The 21,504-nt window shown below is 35.3% G+C and overlaps 1 protein-coding gene across 5 annotated transcripts in view; it reads right to left on the bottom strand.

Annotated features, from left to right (window-relative positions):
* LOC123557478 (uncharacterized) overlaps positions 1–20,723 on the bottom strand; it is a 56,586-nt gene extending 35,863 nt beyond the window's left edge. The window contains exons 1-4 of one of the 5 annotated variants that reach the window (XM_053543796.1): positions 20,607–20,723; positions 4,615–4,754; positions 3,832–4,028; positions 764–964 (exon numbers count right to left, since the gene is read on the bottom strand). In XM_053543796.1, coding sequence (XP_053399771.1) covers positions 764–964; positions 3,832–4,028; positions 4,615–4,745 — 529 coding nt within the window. In that variant the 5' untranslated portion in view covers positions 4,746–4,754; positions 20,607–20,723. Of the gene's footprint in view, positions 1–763; positions 965–3,831; positions 4,029–4,614; positions 4,755–5,690; positions 5,874–6,441; positions 6,567–20,372; positions 20,579–20,606 lie in introns of those variants that run through there. The other 4 variants (XM_053543797.1, XM_053543795.1, XM_053543798.1 and 1 more) reach the window with 4 other exon arrangements.
* Between the last annotated feature and the right edge of the window lie 781 nt (positions 20,724–21,504).

Here is a 21,504-nt window from a genome sequence, read left to right as displayed (position 1 = left end):
AAAGAATTATTCTACATATCAAGTCTTGATGAAAATCCATTTAGCTATTCATTAGAAGAAGTTGTTTAAAGGTATTCCTAGTTTTAGCTCTAGCAGCTGCTGAAAGGGGCCCCAAGTGTCCGCAATTGGAAAAGTTTGGTAACGGGCCTTATAAAAATGCTGCAGATCAAGTTTGATGAAGATTCACAAAGCAGTTCATGAGAAGAAGTCTTATGAATGCATTTCTATTTTTAGTTCTAGCAGCCTCTAAAAAGCACAGACTGCCCCCATTTGTATAAATTTGGGAGAGGACCTTATAATAATGCCGAGATAGAGCAGGAGTGAACTTAACCTGAAATTCTAAGTAAAAAGGAGGCATAAATCATAACATATTGCTGCGAGAGTTCTGGACCTTCTGTCACAAGATGAGGGTGATGATGTGAAACAACCATTTTAGATTTGAATCAAATCCATTCAGTAACAACAATGAGTTATGGCCCTTGCAATATGAATGTTGATGATGAATAACACTTTAACCAAGGTGTGGATGTGGAGCAGACGCGGACACCCAGTCCAGTAGGATAGCTCTCCATATACTTCTTATAATAACGATATAATGACTGTCCTTTATATAATAAAAAATTAGTACATAACTATTACATCATCTTGTTATTGTAAAAGTTCGAACTTAGTTATTTGCTAGCATAATAATGCACTGGCTCGAATGGCCACATTACTGTATAGCCTATTTATTGTGTAATCATAAAATAATATTTATCATTACCTTCGCACGGTTGCCATGGTGTAGACCTTTGTGCATGCCATTGAAGAGTCTCATTACAATAATAATTCCACTCAACTTTGTCTGTAACGTTACATACAAGAGCGCACGAGAAATACACAGAGTACAGGACAAGGCTGATACCTGGATCACACTTCCATACATGATTCTTTGTCTTATTCACGTCAGGTGGAGGGCCACAGCCTGTCATAAAATAATATATATATCATAAATAACACTCAGAATAGCAAACATTATTTGTTAGCGGTATATGCTGGTCACCCCCTGCCAAAAGTTTAAATATATAGTCAGTGGTAGCATTTTTCTGTTGTAAAATATTTGACTGACTGAATTAAAAAAACAAGAAGCTGCGTTCAATAAACGCTTGATGCCCCCAGTGGCATCCTTGTCGATACAAAGCAACCTAAGTCCAAAACATGGTCAAGTTCAAGGTCAAGGTAAAACTGAGGTCAGGTGATGTCAGAAGATGAGGAATGGTCACAGGTTACATCTGCATTAGTATCAAGTCATTCTAGTAATGGGTATTGATGCTAGACGAAACGGTCCCATTTGGTTAACCTCGTATGGACGGAAGGATGAACAGACGAACGAACGAATGAACGGAAGGACAGGACAATCACTATATGCCTCCAGCATCAGTAGATGCAGGAGCATAAAAATTATTCAAAATATTTACCCGGAGATGTCAGCTCTACTTATCTATATTCAATAAGTATTGCTGCATTATGAAGTCCAAAATGCAGGTTTCTGATTCTTTTCTTTAATGTTTAGCCTGCTAAATTTCTAAAATGAACCGGTCCATCATTTAATTTGGGCAGTACCATTTACTATTCCAAAGACTGTTCACTGACTGATCTTTGTCTGCACGGGTTGCAAAGGCAGAATCACTTGCCACCAGCAGGCGAAAGGTTTAAAACAGATTTATAATTTACAAACTGTTTGCGTATAAACTAGAATTTAAGTTAAAGATGTATGGTATTTGACAACTGGTTTTGCTCAAAATCTTAATAGTCCAACAGATATAACCCTGCAAAGATACATTGTAGAAATAACCTCTCAAAGAATAACACACTTGTTTACTGTTACATCATTTGAGCTGCACCATGAGAAAACCAACATAGTGCATTTGCAACCAGCATGAATCCAGACAAGCCCGCGCATCTGCGCAGTCTGGTCAGGATCCATGCTGTTCGCTGTTTCTCTAATTGCAATAGGCTTTGAACTGGTCAGGGAGATGGCCTTTTTGAACCAGGCTGGTTGGTTTGAACCAGGCTAGTTTAAATGACCTATAATAAGACATGTATACATAGGTCTAATGAACCATAAATCATGAGACGCACGTTTTTCTGGTTTTAGAAGAGGACTAACAATCATTATGTGGATATTCGCATCATGGTATGGACATTTTATAATTTATTGGACTATTACTTATGCAATGCAAGTAAATTTCAATGAATTTGACACTTACAACAATCTGCGAATTGCTTTGCAAACAGGTACGTTTTTTGTACACTTAGGTCACCATAGATTTTACAAATTTCTCAAAATAAAATAATCTAACTGGTGGAAAATCTTTATTTTGGCCATTTTGTAAAATCCGAGAGATAAAGGAGGAAGAACACACTGACTTCCGCTGATTTGAGATGCAACCACATATTCGTATCCCCCTGCATCTGTAACTAAAATATGGCAACATTTATCTCCCTTTATACTATTTCAGTTTCGCCAGCATCAAATGGCTACTTTCAGTCACATGATCATGATACAGCTGGGAAAATTGCAAAATGGCGGCGAACTGATGAAACACAGCAAAATAATGTATAAAAGCCGAAAATTACCGTAAATTCGATGCAAATAACTCCTTCTTTACTGACAGTTCTAAATCTGTTACATATTCTCTTCATTCTGCGGCAAAAAATAGTCAAGGCAGCTTATATAGCTTGCCTGAGCACGGAGTGCATGCTCAGAAGTAAGCGAACACGCCAAAACAAGATTGCGAATGTGATTCTTAGCGCATATTTTTACAGGTTTTTCATCACAGTTTGATATTAATGACAAATATGGTTCATGAGGCCCATGTGTACATGTCTTGTTATGGGTCAGTTGGACCAGCCTGGTTCAAATGAACCAGCTGGTGCCAACAGGCCATCTCTCTGACCTGTTGAAAGCGAACAGCATGGATCCTGACCAGACTGTGCCGATACACAGGCTGGTCTAGATCCATGCTGGTCACAAATGCACCATGTTGGTTTTCTCAATTTTACTTTTCATGGTTTTGTCAAAACAGTAATTTCATTGGAACATAAATTTGTTGTGTCTACAGTTGATAAATTAATAAGTAAATAAATTTGATATTTACTTAGGACCTTAATTAAGGGATTGGCATAACCATGAAATCCATGGACATTTACCGCCAATACATGGTAATGATTCCATAGCAGACCGAATATCACTCTACTGTGAGGAGTATATTTATGAAGTTTATATCCCTTCCCATGCAGGAAAAGACTAACAAGGAACCAAGATAGAAATCTGATTTGCCATATACATGTATACATAAAACTTCAGTAAAGTATGTTTATACAGATAAATATTTGCTTTCATACAAATTGATCAATATATATTTTTTTTCTTATCTATTTACGGAAAACAAAGAATGAGACATATCAATAAAAGAATGGATATTCTGAAAAGACAGACATTCCTTCAAACCACATCTTATGTACCATCAACAGTTCAAGTAGCCAATTTATGTTACAACTACCCACACAGTACCAGCCAAGTTATGGAATGAATATATCTATTGGTGTTTTATTTTCCTTTAGTTGATCATGTATATTTTGGAGTCTAAGACAGCTATAGAGCGTAAGCAAGCTCCCATACTGATTGTTAAGTAACTGTACAGCTGAACCTGCCTATAGCAGCCACCTCTATAAATCAGCCACTTAAGCAGCCAGTCAGCTAAGTTTCCAAACTGACATTTTGTTCTAATTACAACCTGCCTTAAGGCAGATTTGAATGTATACAGTAATTGTTCAGACAGATATTACCTGGGACATCTCCTCTATCACACAATGGATACTTCATTTCTGTTTTTTCATCTGGCAGCACTTCCTCGTCTACCTTTTTCCCATTATATTTCTGGATACACATGGGTTGCTGTAGGTAACTGTAAGTGCTGTCCTTCAAAGCTTTCAGGTCACAGTAACGACAATGTGTTTTCCCTCCAACTGATGCATTATATACACTGAAATAATTTATTTGATAACAATTAAGCACTATGATTTCAACAGTTTTTCAGTAAAAGTGGTGACATTTTACTGTAACATTACTACATTGTTCTTTGAAACTAATTGATAACATCACAATGGGTAAGTATATGACTGTATTATGTAGTCTACCAGCAAGCGAACGATTAAATACTCCAGATCTGGGTATTTAATCTGCAAGCAAGCATAGACCAGAGGTGGAGGTCAAATTACTTCAGATCTAGGTATATTAAATCTGCAAGCATAACAACATCATGGTAAACATTTACCTAACCTGGGGATCAAACTTAAAACCTCTAAATCCATAATGTTGGATTCTAGCTACAGAATCAAGGGTTTCTGAGTGAAACAAGACATTTTAACTCTAAAGTTACCATTAAAGACATATTCAAGTATACATTGTATAGTAAAATCACTTAGTTTCAAGTGATTTCAGCGAAAAAAAACTGGTCTTTCCTGCAGATTCAGTTTTTTATGACAAAATTATTATTAAACAGTTTAATTTCAGGTTATCAATAATATGAAACTGATAAAACAAAGGGAGGTAATTATGTCAACACTTACTATCTGCCTGATTCATTTTCAAGTGGTCCAACAGTTAGGTTATAATCCTTCCAGGATTTAGCTTCTTCTTTCTCAAACAACAAAATAAAAAACAACACCAGTGCAACATGGTGTAAATACCTCATCTGCATGGTCACTGCCTGTGAATATATAAATAAAACCTTTCTAACCTTTAGCCTGCTAAATTTCTTAAATGGACTGGTCCATAATTCAATTTGGGCAGCACCATTTATTATTCGAAGGGGTGTTCACTGAAAATTGACTGACTGAATAGCGAACAGTGCAGACCATGATCAGACTGCACGGATGTGCAGGCTGATCTTGGTCTGCGCTGGTCGCAAAGGCAGAATCACTTGCCGCCAGCAGACTAAAGGCTAAATAAAGCATAACTAGTCTTGGAAAATAGGCGATGAGAAAACACAAGCATGTACATGTAGTTCAAAAATGTATTCTATCAACATTGCTGACCTCAAAATCCAACTACAGTTCGTTTTTGTAAACATCATGTTTGTAAACATAGATTCACAGCGTTTTGTAACCTTAACTCCGGCTTCCATATTTTAGTGTTTCTGGTATAAGAAAAATGTCAGCTCAAGCTAAAACAAAACATAATCAAAAGTTAGAAAGGCCAATGAAATGAGGACACTTATCATGCGCAAAACAGACATTTTTTTCTTAAATTTATGTTTTAATGAAATTTTACCCATACTTTAGTTCTATTTTTCACAGTGAAATACCAAATATGTTTCACTTTAACATGTAATAAAGTATAACATTTCAGTCCCTGATTTATACCTTGAATTAATAGATACAGCAAACTTGGTTATAGGGGAACCTTAAGGAACTTCAACAAATTTTCTATTTCAAAAAAAGTTATGGATTTAATCAAAATTGTAATAAAAACCTGTTTCAAGACTGTTTTATTTGTGTCAGTATCATAACTTATAGACCATTTATTAACCTAATTATCATATAAGTGCAGAAGAGCGTGTCAAATATCATTAAATTATTCCATTGAATTCAGTATTTTCTATCATTTAATTTCTGATTTATTTAATGAAACAATCTTCAAATACCTCTGCCAAACTTTAATCACTGCTATCTGATTAGTCTGTGTTGAAGACCCTGTGGTTTGTTCACAGGAAATAACTCCTGAGGCTTAGGATTCAAATTTTGTATAATTATCTCCTTTTTCTTCTCAAAACACTTAGAAAAATCGGTCAGAATATATAAGAGAAATGGTTAAACAAATTTAAAAAGATTATCTAGTCGATAGCCAAACTACTATCTGATGAAAGAGATGACATATAAGTTAACATAAGGCATAAAAAAAATTGTTTGTTTCCGGTATCCCGACCTACCCTAAATTTTTGGCCCGACCCTAAATATTTTAATGGCTTTGGAGAATATTTTTTTCAACTTTTTAACAATAAGTTGAAAAACTGCACTTTTTATGCTTTAAATATGGCCAGTGATGTTAGAAATCAACTTACGGATGCTCTAAAGGAATAACCCCCTTAATTGTATTCATTTTTTGACACAAAAATAATTTCTGAAAAGTCTCCCTCAATAAAAAAAAAATCCCCAAAAACCATTTTTCCGACCTACCTACCCTAATTTTGAGCATGTTACCAGAAACAAAGAATTTTTTTTTTAGGCCTAAGCAATGACATTGCACTTCTTTGTTTTTCAAAAACAAAATCATAAAAAATAAAAACAAAACAGGAAGACTAAAATAATTACATTAAGTCTTGACATATTTTTGCCGCTTTAAAACGTGGTTATGTATTAAATTACTATTAAAATAAAATAATGTTAAACCCATACCTGATATATATCAAGTGTATATCAAATTACTTCATTTATGTGCTTACGTCATAAGTATAGATAAACAATCATATAATATACTTGTTTCGCATAAACATCCTTCCCAGAAATATTAAATATCACTTCATTCCATGAACTAGAATACTACCTGTAGTCTGAAATAGTTTTTTTCGAAAACACAAGCCACTCAGTGCAAAAGTATATACTGATAATGTTTTCTGTGTGTTGAAATATCTCTGTGCGCTTCTGCTGTATTAATTAACATTTTAACTGACTGAGATGAGCTTTAAAGCAGCATGTATATCAAATTTTTCAAAGTAGAATTATGATATATAGTTTAGTTTTGTCTTATTGTATTTATTTATTTGGGTTTTACGGTGCACCAACACAGTATAGGTTATATGGCGCAAAACAGGACTATAAATTTTGGTTCCACATCTCATTTACATCGAAATAAAAACATGAGGTATGGAATCAAAATTTGCACACCTGCTGGAATCACAGAGTTACAGCAAAACCAAGTGTTAAGACCCTATTAGCTGCCTCTTACGATCATGCAAGGGTAAGGCAGTGGTTCCAATTCTTTTCATACCCAGATCGTCCCAGAACCACATGGGGCTTGTCTTATTGAGTTTTAACTGACATAGTGTTACAGTTTTGTCAACTGACCACATTCCAGATGTTGATGATGGATGAAGTCCTCACTGGTGCATTATTTCCAGCATGGGCAGGCACCTGTGTAGCACCATCAAACTTTCATAATCTAGCTGGACGGCTTCTTTAGTCTGTATTCAGACTAAATCATTATTTTGATAGGTAAATCCTGAAGTCATGCAAATTTTGTACAGTTATGCCCCTTTTCTTCTATCAATAGAGGTGAAACAATAGAAATGAAGAAAAATATTTAGAAAATTTAGAAAGATTGTTTAATCCATCTGCTAGACAAACTAGAAAGAATTCAATGCCAAAAGTTATTCCTCAAAGCCACAAAATAATGATAGGAACAGTTGTTTATAAAACAAATATGTCACCCAGGAAGATCTGTCATCGTGACTGGATGTGTAATTTAACCCTTACCCTGCTAAATTTCTATAATGAACTTGTCCATCTTTCAATCTGGACAGTACCATTAACTGTTAAAAGGGGTGCTTACCAAAAATATACTGACTAAATGGCGAACAGTGCAGATCTTGATCAGACTGCATAGATGTGCAGGCTGATCAAGATCTACACTGGTCGCAAAGGCAGAATCAATCATGTCCAGCATGATAAGGGTTAAGCTACTTTTCAGTCTGAAGTATTCTGTGACCTTGCCCTTTGACATTAAACAACCCCACAAAACAAGTCATCTACTGACCATAAACAATCATACTATGAAGATGTATGGTCGAAACACTCTTCAACCAGTGATACATGTAAGTAACTTTTTTAAATCTCAGTCCCTGTAACACTGGTCTTTTTGCCTACTGACCCCAAATACTATAAAGGCCAATCATTCTCGAGTTATTAATTGGAAACCATATTCAGTTTTGACTTTTTACCAAATAGTCCCAAAAATAGCGTGGATTATCTCAACTAGCCACAGGCAGTCATTCTGTGAAATTTGACAGCTGCAGACCCAAATGTTCTCTAGTTATTGACTGGAAACAGGTCCCTGTGACCTTGTCCTGAGAAATATTGACCCCAAACTCTACAGGGGAATTCAGTTTACCACTAGCACCTTATAATCAAATTTGACCACTAAAAGCCCAGGTGTTCTTCAGTTACTGACCACAAATCAAACTTTTAATACATAAAAACTCAGACATTAAATTTTGTCCTCTAGAAAAAATCAGATAAACATAGATGAACACAATAATGTGCACATTCATTATTCAATATTGTTAGACCAGACTTTACATCTCTGAATAAATCATGCTGCAGTACTGGAAAAAAAAACCTGCAGACATTCCTGTTATTCAAGAAAATAGACAAAACAGGATGTTTATAATCAGACATCAGACTTGTAATCAATGGATGGCAATTCAAGCAAACACACAACTGGTTTGGATGTTCCACGGGGAGTATATAGCTTTATTTTAGTATAGAGCCCACACAGAACATTAACAAGACTTTTTGTAAAATAAATAAGCTCCCACCCCCACTCCAATCGCTACAGGCCCAAGTATTCTTAAACTATTTTATGTCCCAGATCGCATTGTGACCTTGTCTATTGACCTCCTGAACTCCAAAAAACAGTTCAGCTCATCTACTACAATGCAATGCAGTCTGATGGCTGCAAGCCCAAGCATTCTTCAGCTACTGACTGAGAGTTTTGACCTACTGACAAACAATATAACTGGATTGTGTAATAACTGACTAAGAGACAATCATCCTATTAAGTTTGACAGTTTTAAGGCTAAAGCAATCAAAACTGATTTCAGTCTTGAGGTCAGTGTGACCTTAACCATTTACCACCTGACCCATAAACATCAAGAATCATTTAAAGGTCCATTACTAATGGAAAGTGAGTTGGCAATTTTTTTCACAGCCAGTGCATAGACTTCTGCAAGACACTAAATAATGAAGATTGGCAGGTCAAAATTTACAGAAGGTCTTTTGAACTCAAAGAAATGTATGTGTATTATGTTGAAATTTCAATGAATCGACAGAATGACCCCCCAGGTCTTTTTAACTTTCTTCATACTTCATAGAAAAATAATTGTACATATACTGCGATTTATTTCAAATTTCTACATACCAACTTTCATTTTCCAATAAAATGAAATAGTTTCTGTGCTTTTTAAAAGAAATTAAAATGTTCACTTTCCTTAGTATTGGACCTTTAATGACCCCAGAATAATAAGGCTATAATAGCGGCTATAAATTTGATGTTCAAGCATTCTTGAGTTATCATCTGTAAAATGGCAAAAAAAGTTCTACTGTTCTGGGTCAATGTGATCTTGACCTTTGACCTACTGATCTCAAAATCAATAGGGGTCATCTGCTGGCCATGATCAACCTACCTATTAAGTTTCATGATCCTAGGCCCTAGTGTTCTTGAGTTATCATCCGGAAACCGATTGGTCTACAGACCGATATCTGATGATCAGCAAAACAATATACCAATCCTTCTTCGAGTGGTGGGAGGGGGGGGGGGGGGGGGGGATAATATTAACTAGAGACAAGACTGCATTTTCAGTGGCTGCTTTGGTTGTTTGGTTGTTCTTAAATTGTAGGTAATTCAACACAATTGTATGACATTTGCAATTTACATAATCTTTAAAGTTCAAAGTTTCATCAAAAAATGCACCAATTAATCTGCTTTCACATTTTATATCATCACCAGCAATGTTAATCAAATTTGTAAAACATTATTTTTATTCAATTGAGGTCTGCTACCAAACATAGTAAATTCAGTTTCTGAAGTGTTTATTTTTTAACCAGGGCCTCCGCTGCCGATCGCCAATGTCGCCATTTGCGATAATTTTAAGAATTTGGCGCTAAATTTTGCGAACTGGCGAAAATAAGTGGCGCATAGTTTTTTTCCTCGGCATTTGTTTTTTCCGTAGTGATATAAGCGGCCCAAGAATTGGTTCCCGATACACGTGTTTACCTAGACGCTGGTAGTGAATAAAATCGATAACCAGTCTAGGCGGTGTATTTGACAATTCGACTATTGAAGTTGGTTGACACTTTGAGAAGATAATTGCGTAATAATGTGTGAATTGAAGATTAATCAGTAATCAAAACATCTGCCAGCTTGTATGTTTGACCTCTGTCGAGAATTCACCAAAATTAACGCCGATTACGGTGTACTTTATGTGTTGCGATTTTTTACAAAAAAAAGATTGTCATGTTTGTGGCATGCAGTTGTATGACTGACGAATTTTAAATAAGTTCGAAAGATACATTTAATTTGTTACTTTTTGCAAGATAATTTTTGATTCCTTAGTTTTCATAAAAGATTTTAACGATGGATCCGAAAATTAAAACACATCGGCCTCAATTTGCATCCTGGACCTGGTTAATTTCTTTGAAATTGAAATGTTCAGAAACTGGAAGATATCACTTGCTACCGCGGCTTCTTAAAAATCATTAGAAGAGTGTTCAACTCGACCTTTTAGAATAGAAAAAAATCCGAATTTTCCTTTCCGAAAATAAATGAGTCCTGAAATATTGGTAATTCTGACATGGATAGATATGATTCTTAAATTAGAGAATGATTTGTGTCATTTTTTATCCAACTACAAATTGAATTTACTTCTACAATAAACTAATACACCTTCAAAAGTTGTTATTATTCCTAATGAAATTATTTACAATATTTTATTTCTCTATGCACACTATGACAGCCAACTAAAAGAAATAAAAGTGGCTCAGAACTTTGGCTCAAAAATGGCTCTAAAGTGGCTCCAACTTTTTCAAATTGGCGAAAAGGTTGGCGACAAGTATGAAAAACCCAGAGGAGGCCCTGTTAACCACCTTTAAAGGTACTTTGAATGAGCGACGTGAGAGAATTATGAAAATCAAGATCATTGGAGATGGTTTGGAGGAAATACAATATGGGATGTTTGGGACGTTTTTGTATATGCATGAAAAGAAGGTCATACAATTGTTTCATAGATAAGTATCTATGTCATGTTCAATGTAACTTAATCTATATACAACCCATACTTTTGTCTACTGGCTGAATTACTGAACCAAACACTTGAAAATTGTCATTGTTTTAGTTTAACCTTTAGCCTGCTGGCGGCAAGTGATACTGCCTATGCGCAGACCAAAATTTGTTACCCTGTAATACCGTGTTCACACAAGCAGATCTGTTTTATTTTTATCAGGCACTAATTGGCTATAATTGGTAATTAACATTTAAAACCCATCAAAATATAATCTAGTTTGCATCCACACTAGGCAAAGAAACGTGGTTTAAATATATACATGTAATACTGGAAGTTAACAAATATTTTTCAATAAGCAAAAAAGGTTACAAAGAAGGAGGCTTACAGAAACAAGAAGGAGTCATCAATGTTTAAACTTCTGTGTTCATCTAAGAATTTCTGTTCATTCCATCAATAGTCCATTTTGAGGATCAGCATGACTCCATGTCACAATTTAATGTTTTGTGTTTTATCAACACTCCAATTACTTTTGCCAGCCACAGCATCAATTGTTTGATACAAAAGAGAAACTCATGGTATTCTTCTGTAGTATTACTTTTTAATATGGTATTAAAACCACCTCCCGAGGTAGTTTTAATGCTACATTACAGAAACCACTTGACCTTTACATAATTCGCGGTCTTAACCACATATAGTGTGGACGCAAACGAGTTTAAAAAATAAACCCAAGTTAATATAGGATTAAAAACGCAGTCTGAACATGGTATAAGTAGGATCACTTTTAAGCCCTCTACAGACGGTAGGTTTTTGTTGTACAACACTAATTATCTCAAAGATGTACAATTTTGAAATTGTACATTTTTCACATACAGACAGTATTCCATTCCCATATAATTCATACAGAGATTTACCTAGTAAACATAGTGCATCAGGTACTGAAAAGAATGTAACCATTAATAATAAAAAATAATATTCACGTTTTTATCTCCTGTGAATTTAATTACGCTTGACACAAATGAGCCACGCCATGAGAAAACCAGCATAGTGCCTTTTCGACCAGCATGGATGCAGACCAGCCTGTGCATCCGCGCAGTCTGGTCAGGATCAATGATGTTTGCTTTCAAAGTCTATTGCACCGTTAGCGAACAGCATGGACCAGACTGCGCGGATGCTGGTCGGAAACGCACTATGTTGGTTTTCTCATGGCGCGGCTCAAATCATTTAACTTTTCAGTGTCATCCTTTTACCATTATGCATTAGAAGCCATTTTATATTCAGATTTGTGTTTATTTTTTGGGCAGTTGTTTCTGGAATTTCATTCACTTGCCTCTTACCAACTAATTATTTACCAATTTGTTGCTTGTCAACGTGGGTGGTACGTAAGGCAAAACTTACGAAATAGAACATGTCCTAATCTGTAAGTCAAGACTTAAGATTTACGAAATCAAGGAATAGCATCATACACACGATAATATTTGGCTGTACATCTTGAATTTAATTGTTGTACAACAAAAACCTACCGTCTGTAGAGGGCTTAAATGGATAAACATGTGTAATTCTCTTCAGGTCTTTGAAAGGTCACGCAAACAGCACAAATAAATTAACAAGAGGACCATGATGGTCCTGAATCGCTCACCTGTTCCCACATGACCCAGTTTTGAGTATGACGTCGTTTTTTCTATTATTTGACAAAGTGACCTAGTTTTTGAGCTCATGTGACCCAGTTTTGAACCTGACCTAGATATCATCAAGATAAAAATTCTGACCAATTTTCATGAAGATCCATTTAAAAATATGGCCTCTAGAGAGGTCAAAAGATTTTTCAAATTTTAGACCTACTGACCTAGTTTTTGATCACAGTTGACCCAGTTTCAAACTTGACCTAGATATCATCAAGATGAACATTCAGACCAACTTTCATACAGATCCCATGAAAAGTATAGCCTCTAGAGAGGTCACAAGGTTTTTTTATTATTTGACCTACTGACCTAGTTTTTGACGGCACATGACCCAGTTTCAAACTTGACCTAGATATCATCAAGGTGAACATTCTGACCAATTTTCATGAAGATCCATTCAAGGGTATGGCCTCTAGAAAGGTCACAAGGTTTTTCTGTTTTAAGTCCTACTGACCTAGTTTTTGATCACAGTTGACCCAGTTTCAAACCTGACCTATATATCATGAAGATAAACATTCAGACCAACTTTCATACAGATCCCATAAAAAATATGACCTCTAGAGAGGTCACAAGGTTTTTTCATTATTTGACCTACTGACCTACTTTTTGAAGACACGTGACCCACTTTCGAAGTTGACCTAGATATCATCAAGATGAACATTCTGACCAATTTTTATGAAGCTCCATTCACTAGTATGGCCTCTAGAGAGGTCACAAGGTTTTTCTATTTTTAGACCTACATGTACTGACCTAGTTTTTGACCGCACATGACCCAGTTTCGAACATGACCTAGATATCATCAAGATGAACATTCAGACCAACTTTCATACAGATCCCATGAAAAATATGGCCTTTAGAGAGGTCACAAGGTTTTTCTATTATTTGACCTACTGACCTAGTTTTTGACCGCACGTGTCTTAGTTTCGAACTTGACCTAGATATCATCGAGGTGAACATTCTGACCAATTTTCATGAAGATTTTATGAAATATATGGCCTCTAGAGAGGTCACAAGGTTTTTCTATTTTTAGACCTGCTGACCTAGTTTTTGACCTCACGTGACCCAGTTTCGAACTTAGATATCATCAAGGTGATTTTAGGTGAACATTCTGACCAACTTTCATAAAGATCCCATGAAAAATGTGACCTCTAGAGTGGTCACAAGCAAAAGTTTACGCACGGACGGACGACAGACGCAGCGTGATCACAAAAGCTCACCTTGTCACTTTGTGACAGGTGAGCTAAAAAGTAGGAGGACACAGATTTTCAGTTCTCACTGTCAGTGCGCATTTCAATAATTCATAAATTCATTATTCAAAAGAAATATGGAAAATGATAAATGAGGAAATGCAGAATAAGCATTGAATAACACAACATGTAAACAATTTACCTGAAAGGTCAAGCAAACAGCACAAATTAATAAACAAGAGGACCATGATGGTCCTGAATCGCTCACCTATCCCCACATGACCCAGTGTTGAACTGTGTATGACGTCGTTATTTCTATTATTTGACAAAGTGACCTAGTTTTTGAGCACATGTGACCTAGATATCATCAAGATAAAAAATTCTAACCAATTTTCATGAAGATCCATTGAAAAATATGACCTCTAGAGAGGTCACAAGGTTTTTCTATTATTTGACCTAATGACCTAGTTTTTGAAGGCACGTGACCCATTTTTAAATTTGACCTAGATATCATCAAGGTAAACATTCTGACCAATTTTCATGAAGATCTCGTGAAAAATATGGCCTCTAGAGAGGTCACAAGGTTTTTCTATTTTTCGATCTACTGACCTAGTTTTTGACCGCACATGACCCAGTTATGAATCTGACCTAGATATCATCAAGCTGAACATTCTCACCAATTTTCATGAAGATCCATTGACAAATATGGCCTCTAGAGACATCACAAGGTTTTTCTATTTTTAGACCTACTGACCTAGTTTTTGACTGCACGTGATCCAGTTTCGAACTTGATCTAGATATCATCATGATGAACATTCTGACCAATTTTCATGAAGATCTCTTGAAAAAATATGGCCTCTAGAGAGGTCAAAAGGTTTTTCTATTTTTAGATCTACTGACCTAGTTATTAACCGCACATGACCAAGTTTCGAACCTGACCTAGATATCATCAAGATGAACATTCTGACCAATTTTCATGAAGATCCATTGAGAAATATGGCCTCTAGAGAGGTCACAAGGTTTTTCTATTTTTAGACCTACTGACCTAGTTTTTGACCCCACGTGACCCAGTTTCAAACTCTACCTAGATATCATCAAGGTGAACATTCTGACCAATTTTCATGAAGATCTCATGAAAAATATGGCCTCTAGAGAGGTCACAAGGTTTTTCTATTTTTAAATCTACTGACCTAGTTTTTGACCCCACGTGACCCAGTTTCGAACCTGACCTAGATATCATCAAGGTGAACATTCTGACTCTTTTTCATGAAGATCTCATGAAAAGTATGGCCTCTAGAGAGGTCACAAGGTTTTTCTATTTTTAGACCTACTGACCTAGTTTTTGACCCCACATAACCCAGTTTCGAACTTGACCTAGATATCATCAAGGTGAACATTCTGACTCTTTTTCATGAAGATCTCATGAAAAATATGGCCTCTAGAGAGGTCACAAGGTTTTTCTATTTTTAGATCTACTGACCTAGTTTTTGATCCCACATGATCCAGTTTTGAACTTGACCTAGATATCATCAAGATGAATATTCTGACCAATTTTCATGAAGATCTCATGAAAAATATGGCCTCTAGAGAGGTCACAGGGTTTTTCTATTTTTAGATCTACTGACCTAGTTTTTGACCGCACATGACCCAGTTTCGAACTTGACCTAGATATCATCAAGATGAACATTCTGACCAACTTTCATAAAGATCCCATGAAAAATGTGACCTCTAGAGTGGTCACAAGCAAAAGTTTACGCACACACGCACGGACGACGGACGCCACGCGATCACAAAAGCTCACCTTGTCACTTTGTGACAGGTGAGCTAATAAAAAGGTAGAAGGATACAGATTTTCATCCATGCAGGCTGATCATGGTCTGCACTGTTGACTAGTAATTCTGTAAATTTTCAGTGAACACCCCTTCAACTAATTAATGGTTCTGCCCAAATTGAATGATAGACCAGTCCATTTTAGAAATTTAGCATGGTAAAGGTTAAACATCAATTGCTGAATGTGCTCACAAATTATGTGACGGTTTAGAAGGACATTTTTATATATGAAAAATGAATATCATCAAAAGTTAAACATGGCCATCTGCAAACTAAAATCGACTTTGGCAAGACAATATTCACACATTTTTAGAAAAACATACGATCTGAGAAAAGAAAGAATAACACTTTAAAACATTACAGCTCACAAAATATTTCAAGCATTGAATGATAAAATCTTATGTGTACTTTCAATTAAGAAAATAATTATCACTTCTTCCAAATAAGGTATATCCAGTAATTGATCAGCTAACATTTTAGTGTTTTGGGGTTTTGTGACTAACCCTAGAGCTAGACTTTCCACCTAGACTTTCCATCTAGCACTAATTAAAGATTTCTTTGGAAACATTTACATTTTGCGTGCCTTTACAGACAGATGACCCATATTTGTAACCATCAAACCCAGGGTGTAGGAACCCAAACTGCTCAAAAAAGGGGGCAACATCATTTACTTTGGATTTCTAAAGTTATCTCCCTTTTTGTTTTGCAAATGGCAGCCTCAAAGGACAATCACTAATGTAACAGTCAAATTGACTAAAAGGTATGATAAACTTTGGTTTGTGTAACTTTAGCACTTGGACATTATTGCAATTCAAATGCATTATAACAAAGATGTTAAGATGAACCTGCTAAAAATGATGTTCTGGAAGTTTTAAGTTTGTCCTATGTAGGTTTGTCCTAAGTAGGCTTCGAGAAACGGGCGCCAGAGGTTGTGATGTGCTACCCCTGCACCACTGTGCCTCTTGATGGAGAACATACATAATCAATTTACAGTAAAATTGTTTTAACTTGTTGCTTTCAAATATATTAATACACAAGAATACACATGTATGTCAGCCTGTTTGAACCATTCTGTTTATATAACCAATTTACTACCAGGAGTGAGTATAACTGACAGCTTCTCCACATGAATCAGAGGTGGAGAACGCATGACTTAGTCATACTGTCAACTGTTAAATCACCACAGCTCATTCATCTCATCCGGGAAGTAAACTTGCAATCACATAACTGAGACTCTCATGTCCAACTTACTATGTAAACCAGGCTGATTGTACGTATGCATTACTTACATGTATGTTTCACAAAGTAAATACGTAATTACTCTAAAATACCTAAATAGTTTGAACAGTACATTACACTTATAATGCATATGTATAAATAGTTAAAGGAAATTGTTACAATAAGTCCTTTGATTTACTACATGTGCCTACATAAGGAAAAAGGAAATAAATTCTACCAAGTGTAAACGGAAATAAAGAGTAGAGGTCAAAAGATTAAAAACATTCTCCTTACTTCAAGCTTCAGTTCAATCAATACCCTGACTCAACAAATTGTTGTAACCTTTACCCTGCTAAATTTCTATAATGAACTTGTCCATCTTTCAATTTTGACAGTACCATTTACTGTTACAAGGGGTGCATACCAAAAAAGATACTGACTGAATAGCAAACAAAGCAGATCTCGATCAGACTGCACAAATGTGCAGGCTGATCATGATCTACACTGGTCGCAAAGGCAGAATCAGTCATGTCCAGCATGATAAGGGTTGAACATTTAGTACTACTCTAAAATACTTTAATTACGTAGCAAAAATGTCAACTTCAAGAAAATAAAAAAAGAAACTGTTTAGACAAGTTTTATTTTATATTCTAATATGGCTAACAATGCTTTAATCATCACAACGATGTTATGTTGACGTCACGTCAATGTGATATTTAGCGCCATGTACGCATTGAGAAATAGCGCTTTCAAATTTCATGAAATATTTTACTTAATAACATGTTTTAAACAAAATGTCACATTGCACAAATGTTTTGATCAATTTATACACATACTGAATTAGTTATTCGCTTTGCTGAATAATTCGCAATAATTTTCACTTGAACTGAATTCTGCCGCAAGACGTATTACCGTTTCCTGTCCTGGCGTGTTTTAACAAATACCTACTATTGGCGCATGCTTGCGCGGAGAAACAGTTCCATCATATTTGATATAAATTTTACAATAAAGAACATATTTGAATCGAAATAATTTATAGCAAAACAGTGCTTTATCACTATTTATACACTCGGGTGGTTATACGTCGTCCGAAATAATTTCACTCCGGCTGCGCCCTCGTGAAATTATTACGCCCGATGTATAACTGCCCATCGTGTATAAATAGTGATAAAGCACTGTTTTGCTATAAATTATTTCTTAAATAAACAACACTTGTCAGCAAACAATGAAGCAAAAGGTTGAAAGTTTAATAAGAGCACAAAGTCATTCTGAATGGGGGTTATGTTTGACGGTGTTTGGTGGGAAGGGATTGGTTGGGCCTCCCACGCATTTTGACCCTCCCACCACAGAGACCACATGTACATGAAGTACATTTACATGATGAGAAGTTTCAATATAAACATGTATAGTGTAGTGAATTTCAACGTATCTAACATGAAAACATTATTTGAGCAAAAAATAGAAGAATTTGAAAATATTTCTTGCTCTGGTCAGAGACTATATTAGGCTCAGGTCAAATACTTTTCAAGATACATGTTACACAAGGTCATTTATGCATATTCTTGACTAAGCCAAGGGCCATTACTCTGGTCTTACTGAATGAAATTCAAAACAGAACCCCTAATGGACACCTTGATATGCCGATTAACAATCCTATAAAGTTTGATGACTCCAGGTTATATACCATATGTAGAACCCATTAATTTGTAAGGATGGACAAAAAAATGTGGCATGTACTAGTTTAGTGACTCAGCAACTGCTTTAAAAAATATTTGATAAAAAATGTTGCAGCACAATTTAATTATAATAAAAGTACACATATCACTTTGATCAAGTCTTATCAGGTTCTAAATGGTTCATCTGAAGCCATGAGAAGACTTTAATGACTAAGAACAAACAGACAGTGTCTATAGTCACATGTGACATATTACAACATATCTATATAATATATACTTCTGTTAATGTTTAAATTCAACATGCAATTTCTTTCTCAATAAAGAATCAATTTTGTGAATGATGCTAAAGCCACACACCCGAGTTCAGTTTCTTCCAGCCACACCCCCAACCACCACCCCAACCCTGCCAACTTTTAAAATTAACTGAGAAAAGGTCATAAAGCATAAAATATGTTACAATTTCAGTATATGTTTTAAAAAATCAATGTATAAAAAGTAATTGGAGGACAGGTGGCAGGGGCGGGCAGGCTGTGTGGAAGAGGGCAGGAGGATGTCACCGCAAAGTGTCTGTAGCTATCACAGTTCTTGGATTTTTTGATAGTCAAATCACACAATGGGCTGTTCAGAGAACTTCAGACAAAATAAAAGCTATAGATGACTATTCTTTAAGAAGACAACCAAAGAACAACAATTGAAATTAATAAATTATTCATGATGTTTGGAACGTAATCAGTAATTTCTATCAGCAATTGTGTTTAACAGAAATTAATGACTTTTTTACCCACAGGAACCTTGCCTTCTTGGACTGTAAGGTGCTAGAGTGTCCGAACCATAAAACCTGTCAGATATAGCTAATATTCAGACTTTTCTTAATACATAATTTTAACACACCAGAGGTACAGGTATCAATAAGCCAATGTTTCAACATTATTTACAAGTTTTAATGAGAACCTGTGTTTAAAATTATCATCATTGTTCAATATGGATCAAAACCTTTCATTTGATACCAAAAACATTTTAACAAGTTAATAAAATTTACTCAAGTAAACAGCAAAATAGAGTGTGCTATTTATCATAACTTGAATAGTCAGTATACAGTATAGTAATTAGTATAAGTAATGGTGGACACAGGTAGATGAACACGTAAAAAAATAAAATTGATATAAAAAGGAACTTATCGGAGATGAAATTCCCGAAAACAATATGTACCCACTTTAAGTTGATGCGTAAACTGAATTCCATTTCAACTGGATAGAAACTGTAGGAGTTTAGTACACAGACGGACTGAGGAACGGACGGACAGATCAAACACTATGCCTCTTGTGACTTCGACGTTACCAAGAAATCTATGAAAACACTTCAGTTAAAGAAATGAATGCTATCAATATATCCGTAGTAGAAATTTGTGTCATTCAGCACTTTCTATGGGTTAAATGGTTTAATTTTTGTTTTGATTCAATTCAGTGGACATGACAGTTAGCAATACTGATCACACTTAGCAATGTAACAGATCTCGATATAAATGTAATTATGGCCCCGTAATTATCTGAAAACCTGATAATATTGACATCAGGGACATCCAAGAAAGATTCAATTTCTGAGATTAGTTATAGAATTCTAGAAACTTCCATAAATTTCATTATCAGCATTTAAAGTTTAAACCAGAAATAAGGCAGGAGAGACATCCACTCTAGTGTTAATCAGGTTCAAATAATACATAAGTCCACATGTTTTAATTACCTTACCAAACGCCCATATCTTAGGACAGGCATCAAATTACTTGACAACACAATCCATTATCCGAAATAATTTAGCTGTGTACACTACTACTTCGGAAAATTCAGGAAGAGTATTTTCTTCGTAAGCTGATTGTTTTACCTATACTCCATTGCTAGAAATAAAATAATAAAAAAACATACTACTAAAACTAATCAAGTATGTACATTCTAAAAGGAGAAAACACTGTTTGTTTACCTTATGAAACCGAAAGTAAAAAACCCAACTTTGAAGTTGTTGTTGTTGTTGTGTAATTGTTCATTCTGCGGTCCTGAGGTCTACTTTGCGGCGCTGAAAAACCCGAAATGCTCCGACCCGTGCAAAAAATTCTCGAGATGCTTTGATTTGTCTACTAATGAATCGTATTTTAAAACTTCAAATCCATAAGGAGAGTACAAGGTCATCCTTACACTTAATATGGTTCTGAAAAGCCAAATCACACTTACAAGATGACAATTTAACATCAAAAAGTCTTTCCAGCCCAAAGATGTACGTGTTCTTTTTTTTTTCAAGAAAACTATGGAATCTAAAGGCCAAACCATTTTATGCTAGTTTGGTTCAAAACAAATGCAGGCTAATCCCTGAAAGTTTTATCAGATCTTAATCAATTAAGTCATAAGATAAGTTTTAGTTTTTAAAAGTGGTATGACGTACATAAACTTGACACAGGCCTGAAAGAGCGTTTTTACCCATTATAAATTAGCTTTTTAACCGACCGGAAATCTTCTTCTTCGTCCTTAAATTACTACACTCCTTCATAACTTTGAAGATGAATAAAATTTTATGGTGTTTTACATATAATATTATATCAAGTGTGTACATGTGCCAAATCAATAAAACTTTCCAAATTTAAAATTATTTTACAATATTAAAACACTACAACTAAACATACACTGGTTGCTGTTTAAAGGTTAAGTGCAGAGATTAAGACATGCACATTGACAAAAGCTTTAAAGGAGTCAACTGTGGCTGTTGTATGTCACGACAGTGGGCAACATTTTCCACTGACCGACTATTCTTTGGGAAAATGAGTATTTAAAGCTGTACATGTTACCGTGTCCATGCATTGCTCTTGAATCAGTTGGCATTAATAAAT

This window comes from Mercenaria mercenaria, chromosome 5 (assembly GCF_021730395.1).
Source record: "Mercenaria mercenaria strain notata chromosome 5, MADL_Memer_1, whole genome shotgun sequence".
Classification (NCBI taxonomy): Eukaryota; Metazoa; Mollusca; class Bivalvia; order Venerida; family Veneridae; genus Mercenaria; species Mercenaria mercenaria.
The sequence above is the reverse complement of the archived record's forward strand: the minus strand, read 5'-3'. Positions and strand labels throughout refer to the sequence as shown.